The sequence below is a fragment of the Lucilia sericata genome, unplaced genomic scaffold (genome assembly GCF_015586225.1).
Source record: "Lucilia sericata isolate MDLA Ls3-8-SP2 unplaced genomic scaffold, ASM1558622v1 Contig001066F_arrow, whole genome shotgun sequence".
NCBI lineage: Eukaryota > Metazoa > Arthropoda > Insecta > Diptera > Calliphoridae > Lucilia > Lucilia sericata.
The window spans coordinates 47,420-63,117 of record NW_023995043.1 but is presented as its reverse complement, the minus strand read 5'-3'; the positions used below and the strand labels follow the sequence as shown (position 1 = coordinate 63,117).

The 15,698-nt window shown below is 31.9% G+C and overlaps 1 protein-coding gene across 1 annotated transcript in view; it reads left to right on the top strand.

The window, feature by feature from the left end:
* The window catches only part of LOC119609840 (ATP-binding cassette sub-family G member 1), a 43,152-nt gene that overhangs the window by 25,296 nt on the left and 2,158 nt on the right, over window positions 1-15,698 (top strand). The window contains exons 4-9 of the mRNA XM_037964811.1: window positions 12,552-12,669; window positions 12,763-12,952; window positions 13,008-13,153; window positions 14,459-14,697; window positions 14,754-14,888; window positions 14,953-15,480. Coding sequence (XP_037820739.1) covers window positions 12,552-12,669; window positions 12,763-12,952; window positions 13,008-13,153; window positions 14,459-14,697; window positions 14,754-14,888; window positions 14,953-15,480 — 1,356 coding nt within the window. The remainder of the gene's footprint in view (window positions 1-12,551; window positions 12,670-12,762; window positions 12,953-13,007; window positions 13,154-14,458; window positions 14,698-14,753; window positions 14,889-14,952; window positions 15,481-15,698) is intronic.

The window sequence follows — 15,698 nt, the reverse complement described above, 5'->3', positions numbered from 1 at the left end:
TATCTATCTATCTATCTATCTATCTAGCTATCTATCTATCTATCTATCTATCTATCTATCTATCTATCTATCTATCTATCTATCTATCTATCTATCTATCTATCTATCTATCTATCTATCTATCTATCTATCCTATCTATCTATCTATCTTATCTATCTATCTATCTATCTATCTATCTATCTATCTATCTATCTATCTATCTATCTATCTATCTATCTATCTATCTATCTATCTATCTATCTATCTATCTATCTATCTATCTATCTATCTATCTATCTATCTATCTATCTATCTATCTATCTCTATCTATCTATCTATCTATCTATCTATCTATCTATCTATCTATCTAATCTATCTATCTATCTATCTATCTATCTATCTATCTATCTATCTATCTATCTATCTATCTATCTATCTATCTATCTATCTATCTATCTATCTATCTATCTATCTATCTATCTATCTATCTATCTATCTATCTATCTATCTATCTATCTATCTATCTATCATCTATCTATCTATCTATCTATCTATCTATCTATCTATCTATCTATCTATCTATCTATCTATCTATCTCTATCTATCTATCTATCTATCTATCTATCTATCTATCTATCTATCTATCTATCTATCTATCTATCTATCTATCTATCTATCTATCTATCTATCTATCTATCTATCTATCTATCTATCTATCTATCTATCTATCTATCTATCTATCTATCTATCTATATCCGATCATTCTGATGAGACTCCATAGAATTTTTGTGGTTTTACCCAGCATTTCATTATTTCAAGTGACCGAATGGTCCATTTGCCCTTTCGTTGCCTATTATAAACGAGTGGTCTGGTATCCATTTAATAGAAAGTTTATGTTACGGATCTATTTCATATATCGAATTAATTGTCTTTTTGCTGTCGTTAAATATTTATAATTCCCCTAGAGAACAGCATTTTCTAATTTAAATATTTCTAATAAAAAACTTGCTACTTAATGATTCTATTCTAAACTACCTCTAGTGTAATTATGTCCATTAGTAAAGACAATAAAAAGTGTAGATATCACTCAACCAAAAAAAAACTAAATTATATATTTCACTTTGTCATCAATTCAGTACATTTTTTATCACACTAACAAACAAAAAAACATTAGTACTTAATTATTAAAGTGAGTTAACATATGACTAATGTATATTAATCTTTGGTTAATTGATGGCTATAAAAATGTTATATGTATACAAAACTGTCTGATTTTGATGTATATTAGGAAACACACAATTAATGAAAATATTATTAAATTAAGAAAATTATGTGAGTTGTTTACGAAACTAAAATTTCACTCAAGGTCATAAAATGGGAAATAACTTGAGTTGATTATACAAGGAATAAAGGTATCACCGATTATTCACATAAAAACTTCTAACTTCATGTTGCTCTGTACAGATTTTGCTGATTTCTAGTACCAAACTTCTCGAAACCATATCTGATAGAATTACATAATATTTGGATCTCGAAGATGTCTGAGGTTTTTAGAAAATAGTTTTCATTAAACAGGTAGACAGACTCCGCCAAATCAATTTCGCTATCTATAAGGATTCAGAATATAGGTTCGGAAAATTGGAAGTAACAAATGGAATGACCAACTTATACTTATATATACCCTTCTCATAGAGCTGAGGGTTATAGAAATGCTTAAAAGTAAATATCTTACGATAATGTAATTCTGAAAAATATCATTCTAATAAACATCATAATTATTTGCTTTCCTAACATTTCTTGGGAGTTGGTCCATTGTAAATCCAGAACGTCATATAAGATGTTCAATTTAATACTCGTTAAATATATTTTCTTATTTATTCATGAAATTGGTTGCGAGAGGTTTATAATAGACGCAAGTCCATGTGTACATAAATATGTAGGTCCATATTCTTAAAATTATATAAAATTTGCAAACTACGATAATATCATATGACTTGGTGCTTTCTTATTTCTGTAATACTTGAACTTTTATTCTTCAAAATCATTTCCTCCATTACTATCATATGCCAACTTAGCAACTGATTAAACTAAATCATCATTTATTTCCCTGTTTGTAACAAGTAAGTAATTTACGAAATCCCTCTTTTTCTAGAAAAATTTCAGTAGTATTAACCGATTAGTGTCATAAATTTGTTTCAATAAAGTAGCCTTTATTGAAACAAACAAAAAAAAATTGGATTATTTTGATAGCAACAAATAAATTAATTAACTTTACTACTACTGACAGTAGATCGATCCATTAAACTACAAATGTATAACAATGTTTCCAAATTTTATAATTGTAATAAAATAATTTTTGGTAAGACAAAGAAAAAAACACCTAAAACACCTGTTGTTATGATGTATTTAACACCTGAGAATATGAAAAAGTTGGAAATATTTAGAAAGCACATAAAAAACGTATGCATATCAATAATATAGTAAATGGGTTTAATCAAAACGATAAGATTTGGATTTCCTTTTATACTCATAGTAAGTACAATATGATGGAATTGACTCTATTTAATGGCTTTAAATCATTGTAGTACATTGTGGTTTGCGGTTTTTACTATAGTACAGGCATGGAAAATTTATATCTTGAAAAAGTAATAATTTATAGCAAAACCTTTTAGGTTTTAAAGTACTAAACCAATTTTCCACTAAACTATAGACTGGACAGTTGGCTAGACTGTAAACTAGACTGTACACCAGACTGTAGAATAGACTGTAGACTAGACTGTGCACTAGACTGTAGACTAGACTATAGACAAGACCAAAGACTAGACTATTGACTACACTATAGACTAGACTATAGACTAGACTATAGACTAGACTATAGACTAGACTATAGACTAGACTATAGACTAGACTATAGACTATAGACTATAGACTAGACTATATACTAGACTAGACTGGACTATAGACTAGACTATAGACTAGACTATAGACTAGACTATAGACTAGACTATAGACTAGACTATAGACTAGACTATAGACTAGACTATAGACTAGACTATAGACTAGACTATAGACTAGACTATAGACTAGACTATAGACTAGACTATAGACTAGACTATAGACTAGACTATAGACTAGACTATAGACTAGACTATAGACTAGACTATAGACTAGACTATAGACTAGACTATAGACTAGACTATAGACTAGACTATAGACTAGACTATAGACTAGACTATAGACTAGACTATAGACTAGACTATAGACTAGACTATAGACTAGACTATAGACTAGACTATAGACTAGACTATAGACTAGACTATAGACTAGACTATAGACTAGACTATAGACTACTATAGACTAGACTATAGACTAGACTATAGACTAGACTATAGACTAGACTATAGACTAGACTATAGACTAGACTATAGACTAGACTATAGACTAGACTATAGACTAGAGACTATAGACTAGACTATAGACTAGACTATAGACTAGACTATAGACTATACTAGACTATACTTAGACTAGACTATAGACTAGACTATAGACTAGACTATAGACTAGACTATAGACTAGACTATAGACTAGACTATAGACTAGACTATAGACTAGACTATAGACTAGACTATAGACTAGACTATAGACTAGACTATAGACTAGACTATAGACTAGACTATAGACTAGACTATAGACTAGACTATCTAAGACTTAGACTATACTATAGACTAGACTATAGACTCTAGACTAGAGACTAGACTATAGACTAGACTATAGACTAGACTATAGACTAGACTATAGACTAGACTATAGACTAGACTATAGACTAGACATAGACTAGACTATAGACTAGACTATAGACTAGACTATAGACTAGACTAGACTAGACTATAGACTAGACTATAGACTAGACTATAGACTAGACTATAAACTAGACTATAGACTAGACTATAGACTAGACTATAGACTAGACTATAGACTAGACTATAGACTAGACTAGAGACTAGACTATAGACTAGACTATAGACTAGACTATAGACTAGACTATAGACTAGACTATAGACTAGACTAGACTATACTATACTAGACTATAGACTAGACATAGACTAGACTATAGACTAGACTATAGACTAGACTATAGACTAGACTATAGACTAGACTATAGACTAGACTATAGACTAGACTATAGACTAGACTATAGACTAGACTATAGACTAGACTATAGACTAGACTATAGACTAGACTATAGACTAGACTATAGACTAGACTATAGACTAGACTATAGACTAGACTATAGACTAGACTATAGACTAGACTATAGACTAGACTATAGACTAGACTAGACTATAGACTAGACTATAGACTAGACTATAGACTAGACTATAGACTAGACTATAGACTAGACTAGACTATAGACTAGACTATAGACTAGACTATACTAGACTATAGACTAGACTATAGACTAGACTATAGACTAGACTATAGACTAGACTAGACTATATACTAGACTATAGACTAGACTATAGACTAGACTATAGACTAGACTATAGACTAGACTAAAGACTAGACTATAGACTATAGACTAGACTATAGACTAGACTATAGACTAGACTATAGACTAGACTATAGACTAGACTATAGACTAGAGACTAGACTATAGACTGACTATAGACTAGACTATAGACTAGACTATAGACTAGACTATAGACTAGACTATAGACTAGACTATAGACTAGACTATAGACTAGACTATAGACTAGACTATAGACTAGACTATAGACTAGACTATAGACTAGACTATAGACTAGACTATAGACTAGACTATAGACTAGACTATAGACTAGACTATAGACTAGACTATAGACTAGACTATAGACTAGACTATAGACTAGACTATAGACTAGACTATAGACTAGACTATAGACTAGACTATAGACTAGACTATAGACTAGACTATAGACTAGACTATAGACTAGACTATAGACTAGACTATAGACTAGACTAGACTAGACTATAGACTAGACTATAGACTAGACTATAGACTAGACTATAGACTAGACTATAGACTAGACTATAGACTAGACTATAGACTAGACTATAGACTAGACTATAGACTAGACTATAGACTAGACTATAGACTAGACTATAGACTAGACTATAGACTAGACTATAGACTAGACTATAGACTAGACTATAGACTAGACTATAGACTAGACTATAGACTAGACTATAGACTAGACTATAGACTAGACTATAGACTAGACTATAGACTAGACTATAGACTAGACTATAGACTAGACTATAGACTAGACTATAGACTAGACTATAGACTAGACTATAGACTAGACTATAGACTAGACTATAGACTAGACTATAGATTAGACTATAGACTAGACTATAGACTAGACTATAGACTAGACTATAGACTAGACTATAGACTAGACTATAGACTAGACTATAGACATAGACTAGACTAGACTAGACTATACTTAGACTAGACTAGACTATGACTTGACTAGACTAGACTAGACTATAGACTAGACTATAGACTAGACTATAGACTAGACTATAGACTAGACTATAGACTAGACTATAGACTAGACTATAGACTAGACTATAGACTAGACTATAGACTAGACTATAGACTAGACTATAGACTAGACTATAGACTAGACTATAGACTAGACTATAGACTAGACTATAGACTAGACTATACTAGACTATAGACTAGACTATAGACTAGACTATAGACTAGACTATAGACTAGACTATAGACTAGACTATAGACTAGACTATAGACTAGACTATAGACTAGACTATAGACTAGACTATAGACTAGACTATAGACTAGACTATAGACTAGACTATAGACTAGACTATAGACTAGACTATAGACTAGACTATAGACTAGACTATAGACTAGACTATAGACTAGACTATAGACTGACTATAGACTAGACTATAGACTAGACTATAGACTAGACTATAGACTAGACTATAGACTAGACTATAGACTAGACTATAGACTAGACTATAGACTAGACTATAGACTAGACTATAGACTAGACTATAGACTAGACTATAGACTAGACTATAGACTAGACTATAGACTAGACTATAGACTATAGACTATAGACTAGACTATAGACTAGACTATAGACTAGACTATAGACTAGACTAGACTAGACTATAGACTAGACTATAGACTAGACTATAGACTAGACTATAGACTAGACTATAGACTAGACTATAGACTAGACTATAGACTAGACTATAGACTAGACTATAGACTAGACTATAGACTAGACTATAGACTAGACTATAGACTAGACTATAGACTAGACTATAGACTAGACTATAGACTAGACTATAGACTAGACTATAGACTAGACTATAGACTAGACTATAGACTAGACTATAGACTAGACTATAGACTAGACTATAGACTAGACTATAGACTAGACTATAGACTAGACTATAGACTAGACTATAGACTAGACTATAGACTAGACTATAGACTAGACTATAGACTAGACTATAGACTAGACTATAGACTAGACTATAGACTAGACTATAGACTAGACTATAGACTAGACTATAGACTAGACTATAGACTAGACTATAGATTAGACTATAGACTAGACTATAGACTAGACTATAGACTAGACTATAGACTAGACTAGACTATAGACTAGACTAGACTATAGACTTGACTAGACTAGACTATAGACTAGACTATAGACTAGACTATAGACTAGACTATAGACTAGACTATAGACTAGATTAGACTATAGACTAGACTATAGACTAGACTATAGACTAGACTATAGACTAGACTAGACATATAGACTAGACTAGACTATAGACTAGACTAGACTATAGACTTGACTAGACTAGACTATAGACTAGACTATAGACTAGACTATAGACTAGACTATAGACTAGACTATAGACTAGACTATAGACTAGACTATAGACTAGACTATAGACTAGACTATAGATAGACTAGACTATAGACTAGACTATAGACTAGACTATAGACTAGACTATAGACTAGACTATAGACTAGACTATAGACTAGACTATAGACTAGACTATAGACTAGACTATAGACTAGATAGACTATATACTAGACTATAGACTAGACTATAGACTAGACTATAGACTAGACTATAGACTAGACTATAGACTAGACTATAGACTAGACTATAGACTAGACTATAGACTAGACTATAGACTAGACTATAGACTAGACCATAGACTAGACTATAGACTAGACTATAGACTAGACTATAGACTAGACTATAGACTAGACTATAGACTAGACTATAGACTAGACTATAGACTAGACTATAGACTAGACTATAGACTAGACTATAGACTAGACTATAGACTAGACTATAGACTAGACTATAGACTAGACTATAGACTAGACTATAGACTAGACTATAGACTAGACTATAGACTAGACTATAGACTAGACTATAGACTAGACTATAGACTAGACTATAGACTAGACTATAGACTAGACTATAGACTAGACTATAGACTAGACTATAGACTAGACTATAGACTAGACTATAGACTAGACTATAGACTAGACTATAGACTAGACTATAGACTAGACTATAGACTAGACTATAGACTAGACTATAGACTAGACTATAGACTAGACTATAGACTAGACTATAGACTAGACTATAGACTAGACTATAGACTAGACTATAGACTAGACTATAGACTAGACTATAGACTAGACTATAGACTAGACTATAGACTAGACTATAGACTAGACTATAGACTAGACTATAGACTAGACTATAGACTAGACTATAGACTAGACTATAGACTAGACTATAGACTAGACTATAGACTAGACTATAGACTAGACTATAAACTAGACTATAGACTAGACTATAGACTAGACTATAGACTAGACTATAGACTAGACTATAGACTAGACTATAGACTAGACTATAGACTAGACTATAGACTAGACTATAGACTAGACTATAGACTAGACTATAGACTAGACTATAGACTAGACTATAGACTAGACTATAGACTAGACTATAGACTAGACTATAGACTATAGACTACTAGACTAGACTATAGACTCGACTATAGACTAGCCTATAGACCTAGACCTATAGACTAGTCTATAGACTAGACTATAGGACTAGGACTATACTAGACTAGACGATAGACTAGACTATAGACTAGACTATAGACTAGACTATAGACTAGACTATAGACTAGACTATAGACTAGACTATAGACTAGACTATCGACTCGACTATAGACTAGACTATAGACTAGACTATAGTACTAGTACTATAGTCTAGTCTATAGTCCTAGTCTATAGTACTAGTCTATAGACTAGACTATAGACTAGACTAAGACTAGACTATAGACTAGACTATAGACTAGACTATAGACTAGACTATAGACTAGACTATAGACTAGACTATAGACTAGACTATAGACTAGACTATAGACTAGACTATACTATAAACAGTACTACAGACTAATCTATTGTCTACTATGTTGACTACTTATCAGTTTATAGGTTAGAAAAAGCACTGAAAATGAGTGCGCGTACCACGATATTATTCGTCCACCAAAAACTACTAAAGTACTGAATTTTCCATGCCTGCAATAGTATAATTTTCTTGCTGCTACACGAGTTATATAGAGAGATAATGACTTTCAAGAGATCAATAGCCGATTTAATATTAAGCGAAATTGATTTTACTTTTTATTGCAGAATTATATAAAAAAATTTTGTAGAAAGGAAGAGTCGAATTTGAGATACCCTTACTTCCCATAAATGGATAATTAAAATGGTTTAGCTTAACGCTATGCTGTCGTTTCGTTTTGCTAGAAAATAAAATTTCTAATAATTTGCTCTATTAATTATAAAAAATTCTAATACGATTTTGTTATACGATATTATACTTGTTTTTATTAATGATTGTTTAATTGAGAAGTCAACAACTGTTATCGTATGTCTCAAACAGTTTAATGTCAATCATTAATAGGGAACTGAGTAACAATTGCTGAAAACAGCCGTCGTATACATATTCAATAATAATTCATTGTTAATTTACAATTATTAATTTGACAGTTGATGTCTAATAAATGATAAAAACAAGAAAATCCTAATATAATTTTAAATAATTTGATTTAGACACAAAGCCATTGTCGATAGATAATGCATAATAATGAATTATAATTAAAAACAAAGTAATATTTGAATAATAAAACTATAGATAAGTAGAACACAAAAAAAAGAAAAGAACATTTATTATAATTAATAAATTAAGCTGTACTATAATAAGTTGCTAATAATTTTGCAGTTATTGATTAAAAACAACAAAAAAAAAAAGAATTAAACTTTATTGTTAATCACATGGCAAAATATTGTTATGTCTCCGATAATAGCCGATAAAGATTAAATATTACACTTAAAGAAATTTTATTGGTGAAATTCGGGTCTATAGTCTAGTATATAGTCTAGTCTATACTCAAGTCTACAGTCTAGTCTATAGTCTAGTCTATAGTCTAGTCTACAGTCTAGTCTATCTAGTCTACAGTCTAGTCTATAGTCTAGTCTATAGTCTAGTCTATAGTCTAATCTATAGTCTAGTCTATAGTCTAGTCTATAGTCTAGTCTATAGTCTAGTCTATAGTCTAGTCTATAGTCTAGTCTATAGTCTAGTCTATAGTCTAGTCTATAGTCTAGTCTATAGTCTAGTCTATAGTCTAGTCTATAGTCTAGTCTAGTCTAGTCTATAGTCTAGTCTATAGTCTAGTCTATAGTCTAGTCTATAGTCTAGTCTATAGTCTAGTCTATAGTCTAGTCTATAGTCTAGTCTATAGTCTAGTCTATAGTCTAGTCTATAGTCTAGTCTATAGTCTAGTCTATAGTCTAGTCTATAGTCTAGTCTATAGTCTAGTCTATAGTCTAGTCTATAGTCTAGTCTATAGTCTAGTCTATAGTCTAGTCTATAGTCTAGTCTATAGTCTAGTCTATAGTCTAGTCTATAGTCTAGTCTATAGTCTAGTCTATAGTCTAGTCTAGTCTAGTAGTCTAGTCTATAGTCTAGTCTAGTAGTCTATAGTCTGTCTATAGTCTAGTCTATAGTCTAGTCTATAGTCTAGTCTATAGTCTAGTCTATAGTCTAGTCTATAGTCTAGTCTATAGTCTAGTCTATAGGTCTAGTCTATAGTCTAGTCTATAGTCTAGTCTATAGTCTAGTCTATAGTCTAGTCTATAGTCTAGTCTATAGTCTAGTCTATAGTCTAGTCTATAGTCTAGTCTATAGTCTAGTCTATAGTCTAGTCTATAGTCTAGTCTATAGTCTAGTCTATAGTCTAGTCTATAGTCTAGTCTATAGTCTAGTCTATAGTCTAGTCTATAGTCTAGTCTATAGTCTAGTCTATAGTCTAGTCTATAGTCTAGTCTATAGTCTAGTCTATAGTCTAGTCTATAGTCTAGTCTATAGTCTAGTCTATAGTCTAGTCTATAGTCTAGTCTATAGTCTAGTCTATAGTCTAGTCTATAGTCTAGTCTATAGTCTAGTCTATAGTCTAGTCTATAGTCTAGTCTAGAGTCTAGTCTATAGTCTAGTCTATAGTCTAGTCTATAGTCTAGTCTATAGTCTAGTCTATAGTCTAGTCTATAGTCTAGTCTATAGTCTAGTCTATAGTCTAGTCTATAGTCTAGTCTAGAGTCTAGTCTATAGTCTAGTCTATAGTCTAGTCTATAGTCTAGTCTATAGTCTAGTCTAGAGTCTAGTCTATAGTCTAGTCTATAGTCTAGTCTATAGTCTAGTCTATAGTCTAGTCTATAGTCTAGTCTATAGTCTAGTCTATAGTATAGTCTATAGTCTAGTCTATAGTCTAGTCTATAGTCTAGTCTATAGTCTAGTCTATAGTCTAGTCTATAGTCTAGTCTATAGTCTAGCTTATAGGTCTAGTCTATAGTCTAGTCTATAGTCTAGTCTATAGTCTAGTCTATGTCTAGTCTATAGTCTCGTAATGTCTATGGCTAGGTCTATAGTCTAGTCTAGTTAGTCTCGAGTCTAGTCTATAGTCTAGTTCTATAGTCTAGTTCTAAGTTCTAGTCTATAGTATAGTCTATTAGTCTAGGTCTATAGTCTAGTCTATAGTCTAGTCTATTAGTTCTAGTCTATAGTCTAGTTCTATAGTCTAGTCTATAGTCAGTCTATAGTCTCGTCTATAGGTCTAGTCTATAGTCTAGTCTATAGTCTAGTCTATAGTCTAGTCTATAGTCTAGTCTATAGTCTAGTCTATCGTTCTAGCTATAGTCTAGTCTACAGTGAATATCTAGTCTAGCAAGAAAGTTGGTTTAGTACTTTCTGATCTGCTCTTCAAATTTTGTATAGTTGAGTCCATAATCCACTCAGAATTTTATCCTATATGATAAATCAAAAGAATGCTGATCAGAGAATTTATTCTATAACAGATTAAAATGGTTTTCAACAGTGAAAAAACTTATTAACAGTTTTAAAATCATTGATTAAAAACTATATAGTTCCTGAGTCATTCAAATTAAGCAATATTGTCTTTATAAAGCTTTTCTAGCACCAAATCTGATGCTGTATTCGAAAACAAATCCCGCTTTCAACCAAATATCTTTCATTATAACATCTTTAATTCCCATATGTTTACCAAAACATTGGTTGATTTAAACCCTAAATTGTGTACAAATTCAAAATTATAATTCTAAAAAACTACATTACAAGTTACCCAACCATGTGCGGAATAATTTATTTATTTACAAAAAAAAAAATTAAACACAAAAAAAAAGATTTGTAATTGAATTTATGCAACAAATAAACAAAAGAACGAGTGCAAATGCACTTAAAAATGTTAAGTTCAAATGAGACTTTTGCTTACCCCCCATATCCTCCATAACCTAATTCGCCATAAATATTTACATTATACATTTTATAACAATTTTGTATTTGTTTTAATATAGAAGAAACAACAATAACAATAAAATATAGCAATGAATAAAATATTACAAACAAATCATATTGCGGCATAAATAACAATGTAAAATTGTTGATAAGCGCTTTTTTATAATAAATTTTTTTTATTATTTTAATATTATAATTATTTTAATATTATAATAATAAATATATTTACAAACATATGTATTTACATTTAAAACAATAAATAAAATGAAATTTAGCAATAACTAGCCAAAGTTCAGAGAAAAGTCATTCATTTAGAGTTGATATACAGGCTGTGGCCAATAATTAAAGGTCAGTTGGCGAGTAATTTTGCTCTCATTGAAATGGATGATGTACATAAACACTAAATAATAAGGCAAACGATATTTTAAAATAAAATTATGAACCCCAATCCAATAAACATTGGCCACTCACTGTACCTTATGCACTTAAAAAGCCACATGTTCATTATCATTCTCTAGTAATATCAATTCATTCATTAAAATGAAAACTGACACACAAAAACAAACTCATTGAAATTGATACACCTGTCTAAAACTTTTCCTCTTTCCTCATTACTTTATTTGCAGACACCAAAAACATACTCAAAGGCATAACGGGTCAATTTAAAGCCGGCGAACTGAGCGCCATTGTAGGACCATCAGGTGCGGGGAAAAGTACTTGCCTTAATATACTCTCAGGATATACGTAATGTAACCTTCATATTTAGTAAAACTACAAAAATTCCTAAACGAAAACATATTTTCTTTTTCTTTTCCCCCTTAAACAAACAAATTTTAGAGCCTTCGGTTATAGCGGCGATGTGACGGTTAATGATTATATACGTGATATTAAAACTTTCAAACCCAATGTGGCATTTATAACACAGGATACAAGTTTACATCCGTATTTAACGGTCAAGGAGGCCATGCATTTTTCGGCTAATTTGAAAATCGGTACCCATATGAGTAAATGTGCTAAAAGAGAAAGGGTAAGTAGTTTGTTTCTAATGAAATATGGACATGGATTCAAATGTTTTTTTACAGGTTAAAAAGATTTTAGAAGCTATTGGCATGTATGAGAATCGTCATACCAGAACGTCTCAATTGTCGGGCGGCCAACTAAAGAGATTATCCGTTGCCTTAGAATTAGTAAATAATCCACCGGTGTTAATTTTAGATGAACCAACGAGGTAAGCTTTACAGAATGTCATGAGCTCAACTAGAACTGAACTAGAACTGAAATAGAACTGAACTAGAACTGAACTAGAACTAGAACTGAACTAGAACTGAACTAGAACTGAACTTGAACTGAACTAGAACTAACCTAGAACTGAACTAGAACTGAACTAGAACTGAACTAGAACTGAACTAGAACTGAACTAGAACTGAACTAGAACTGAACTAGAACTAACCTAGAACTGAACTAGAACTGAACTAGAACTAACCTAGAACTGAACTAGAACTGAACTAGAACTGAACTAGAACTGAACTAGAACTGAACTAGAACTGAACTAGAACTGAACTAGAACTGAACTAGAACTGAACTAGAACTGAACTAGAACTGAACTGAACTAGAACTGAACTAGAAACTGAACTAGAACTGAACTAGAACTGAACTAGAACTAAACTAGAACTAAACTAGAACTGAACTAGAACTGAACTAGAAACTGAACTAGAAACTAGAACTAGAAACTAGAACAGAACTAAACTAACTAGAACTGAACTAGAACAATGAACTAGAACTGAACTAGACTAAACTAGAACTGAACTAGACTGAACTAGAACTGAACTAGAACTGAACTAGAACTGAACTAGAACTGAACTAGAACTGAACTAGAACTGAACTAGAACTGAACTAGAACTGAACTAGAACTGAACTAGAACTGAACTAGAACTGAACTAGAACTGAACTAGAACTGAACTAGAACTGAACTAGAACTGAACTAGAACTGAACTAGAACTGAACTAGAACTGAACTAGAACTGAACTAGAACTGAACTAGAACTGAACTAGAACTGAACTAGACACTGAACTAGAACTGAACTAGAACTGAACTAGAACTGAACTAGAACTGAACTAGAACTGAACTAGAACTGAACTAGAACTGAACTAGAACTGAACTAGAACTGAACTAGAACTGAACTAGAACTGAACTAGAACTGAACTAGAACTGAACTAGAACTGAACTAGAACTGAACTAGAACTGAACTAGAACTGAACTAGAACTGAACTAGAACTGAACTAGAACTGAACTAGAACTGAACTAGAACTGAACTAGAACTGAACTAGAACTGAACTAGAACTGAACTAGAACTGAACTAGAACTGAACTAGAACTGAACTAGAACTGAACTAGAACTGAACTAGAACTGAACTAGAACTGAACTAGAACTGAACTAGAACCGAACTAGAACTGAACTAAACCTGAACTAGAACTAAATTACAACTGAACTAGAAATGTTAACGAAAATTTCTAATATCTTATAATTCTTTTAGTGGCCTGGACAGTTCCACCTCTAACCAACTAATATCATTACTTAAAAAACTGGCCCTAGAAGGACGCACTGTCATCTGCACCATCCACCAACCGAGTGCTTTAACATTTGAAATGTTTGATCATTTATATGCTATAGCAGATGGCTGTTGTATATATTCAGGAGGGACACAAAATCTGGTGCCGTTTTTAGCAGATGTAGGACTACCATGTCCAGAGTCATATAATCCAGCAGATTATTGTAAGTTAAACATGAAAACCAATAATTCTACTATTAATTCTAAAATACATTTAAAGTAATGGAAATCGCCACCGATGACTATGGACAGCAAAATGAGAAATTAATAGCAAAAATAGAAAATGGCCGTAATAACAACTATAGACAAACCAAAGCGGCCAGAAAAAAGCAATTAGAAGCCATGCAAAAAGTTGGTAAGTATAGTAAAATGCAAGAAAAAAATCCATTTATAATACTTTTGTTCGCATCGCCTCACAGACAAAATGATGGCAGCTGGTCTGATGACACCTGTCATGGCTCCCATCTTTACACCTGCCTGCAATAGTAACAATTCTAGTCCGGCGCCTAATGGCCATTGCCCCACCGCCACCTACCCAAATCACTCTAATCATTATACAAAACCCCTAACACCGATCAAAGAAATGTCCTCACGTATCGGCAATAGTAAAGGGATTTTAAATGAATCCAACGATAACAGTACTACCGACGACACTGGATGCTGTAAACAGTTGGAATCACCTAAATTATGTAAAAGCGAAAATATCTATGCCACACCATTCTATCGTCAATTGGGTATTTTGCTGCTGAGAACATTTTTAATATTGTGGCGCGATAAGTCGCTTACAACGATACGTTTTATTATACATTTAGTAACGGCTCTATTGATCGGCTGCCTGTACTATGGCATAGGCAATCAGGCGGAAAATGCATTGAATAATTTTCGTTATTGTTTCTATTCGATAATGTTTATAATGTACTCGGCATTTTCATCAATTTTAGTGAAATGTAAGTAGTTTTTAACCGAATTTTAAATCAATTATATTGAACTAGAACTGAACTAGAACTGAACTAGAACTGAACTGAACTAGAACTGAACTAGAACTGAACTAGAACTGAACTAGAACTGAACTAGAACTGAACTACTAGAACTGAACTAGAACTGAACTAGAACTGAACTAGAACTGAACTAGAACTGAACTAGAACTGAACTAGAACTGAACTAG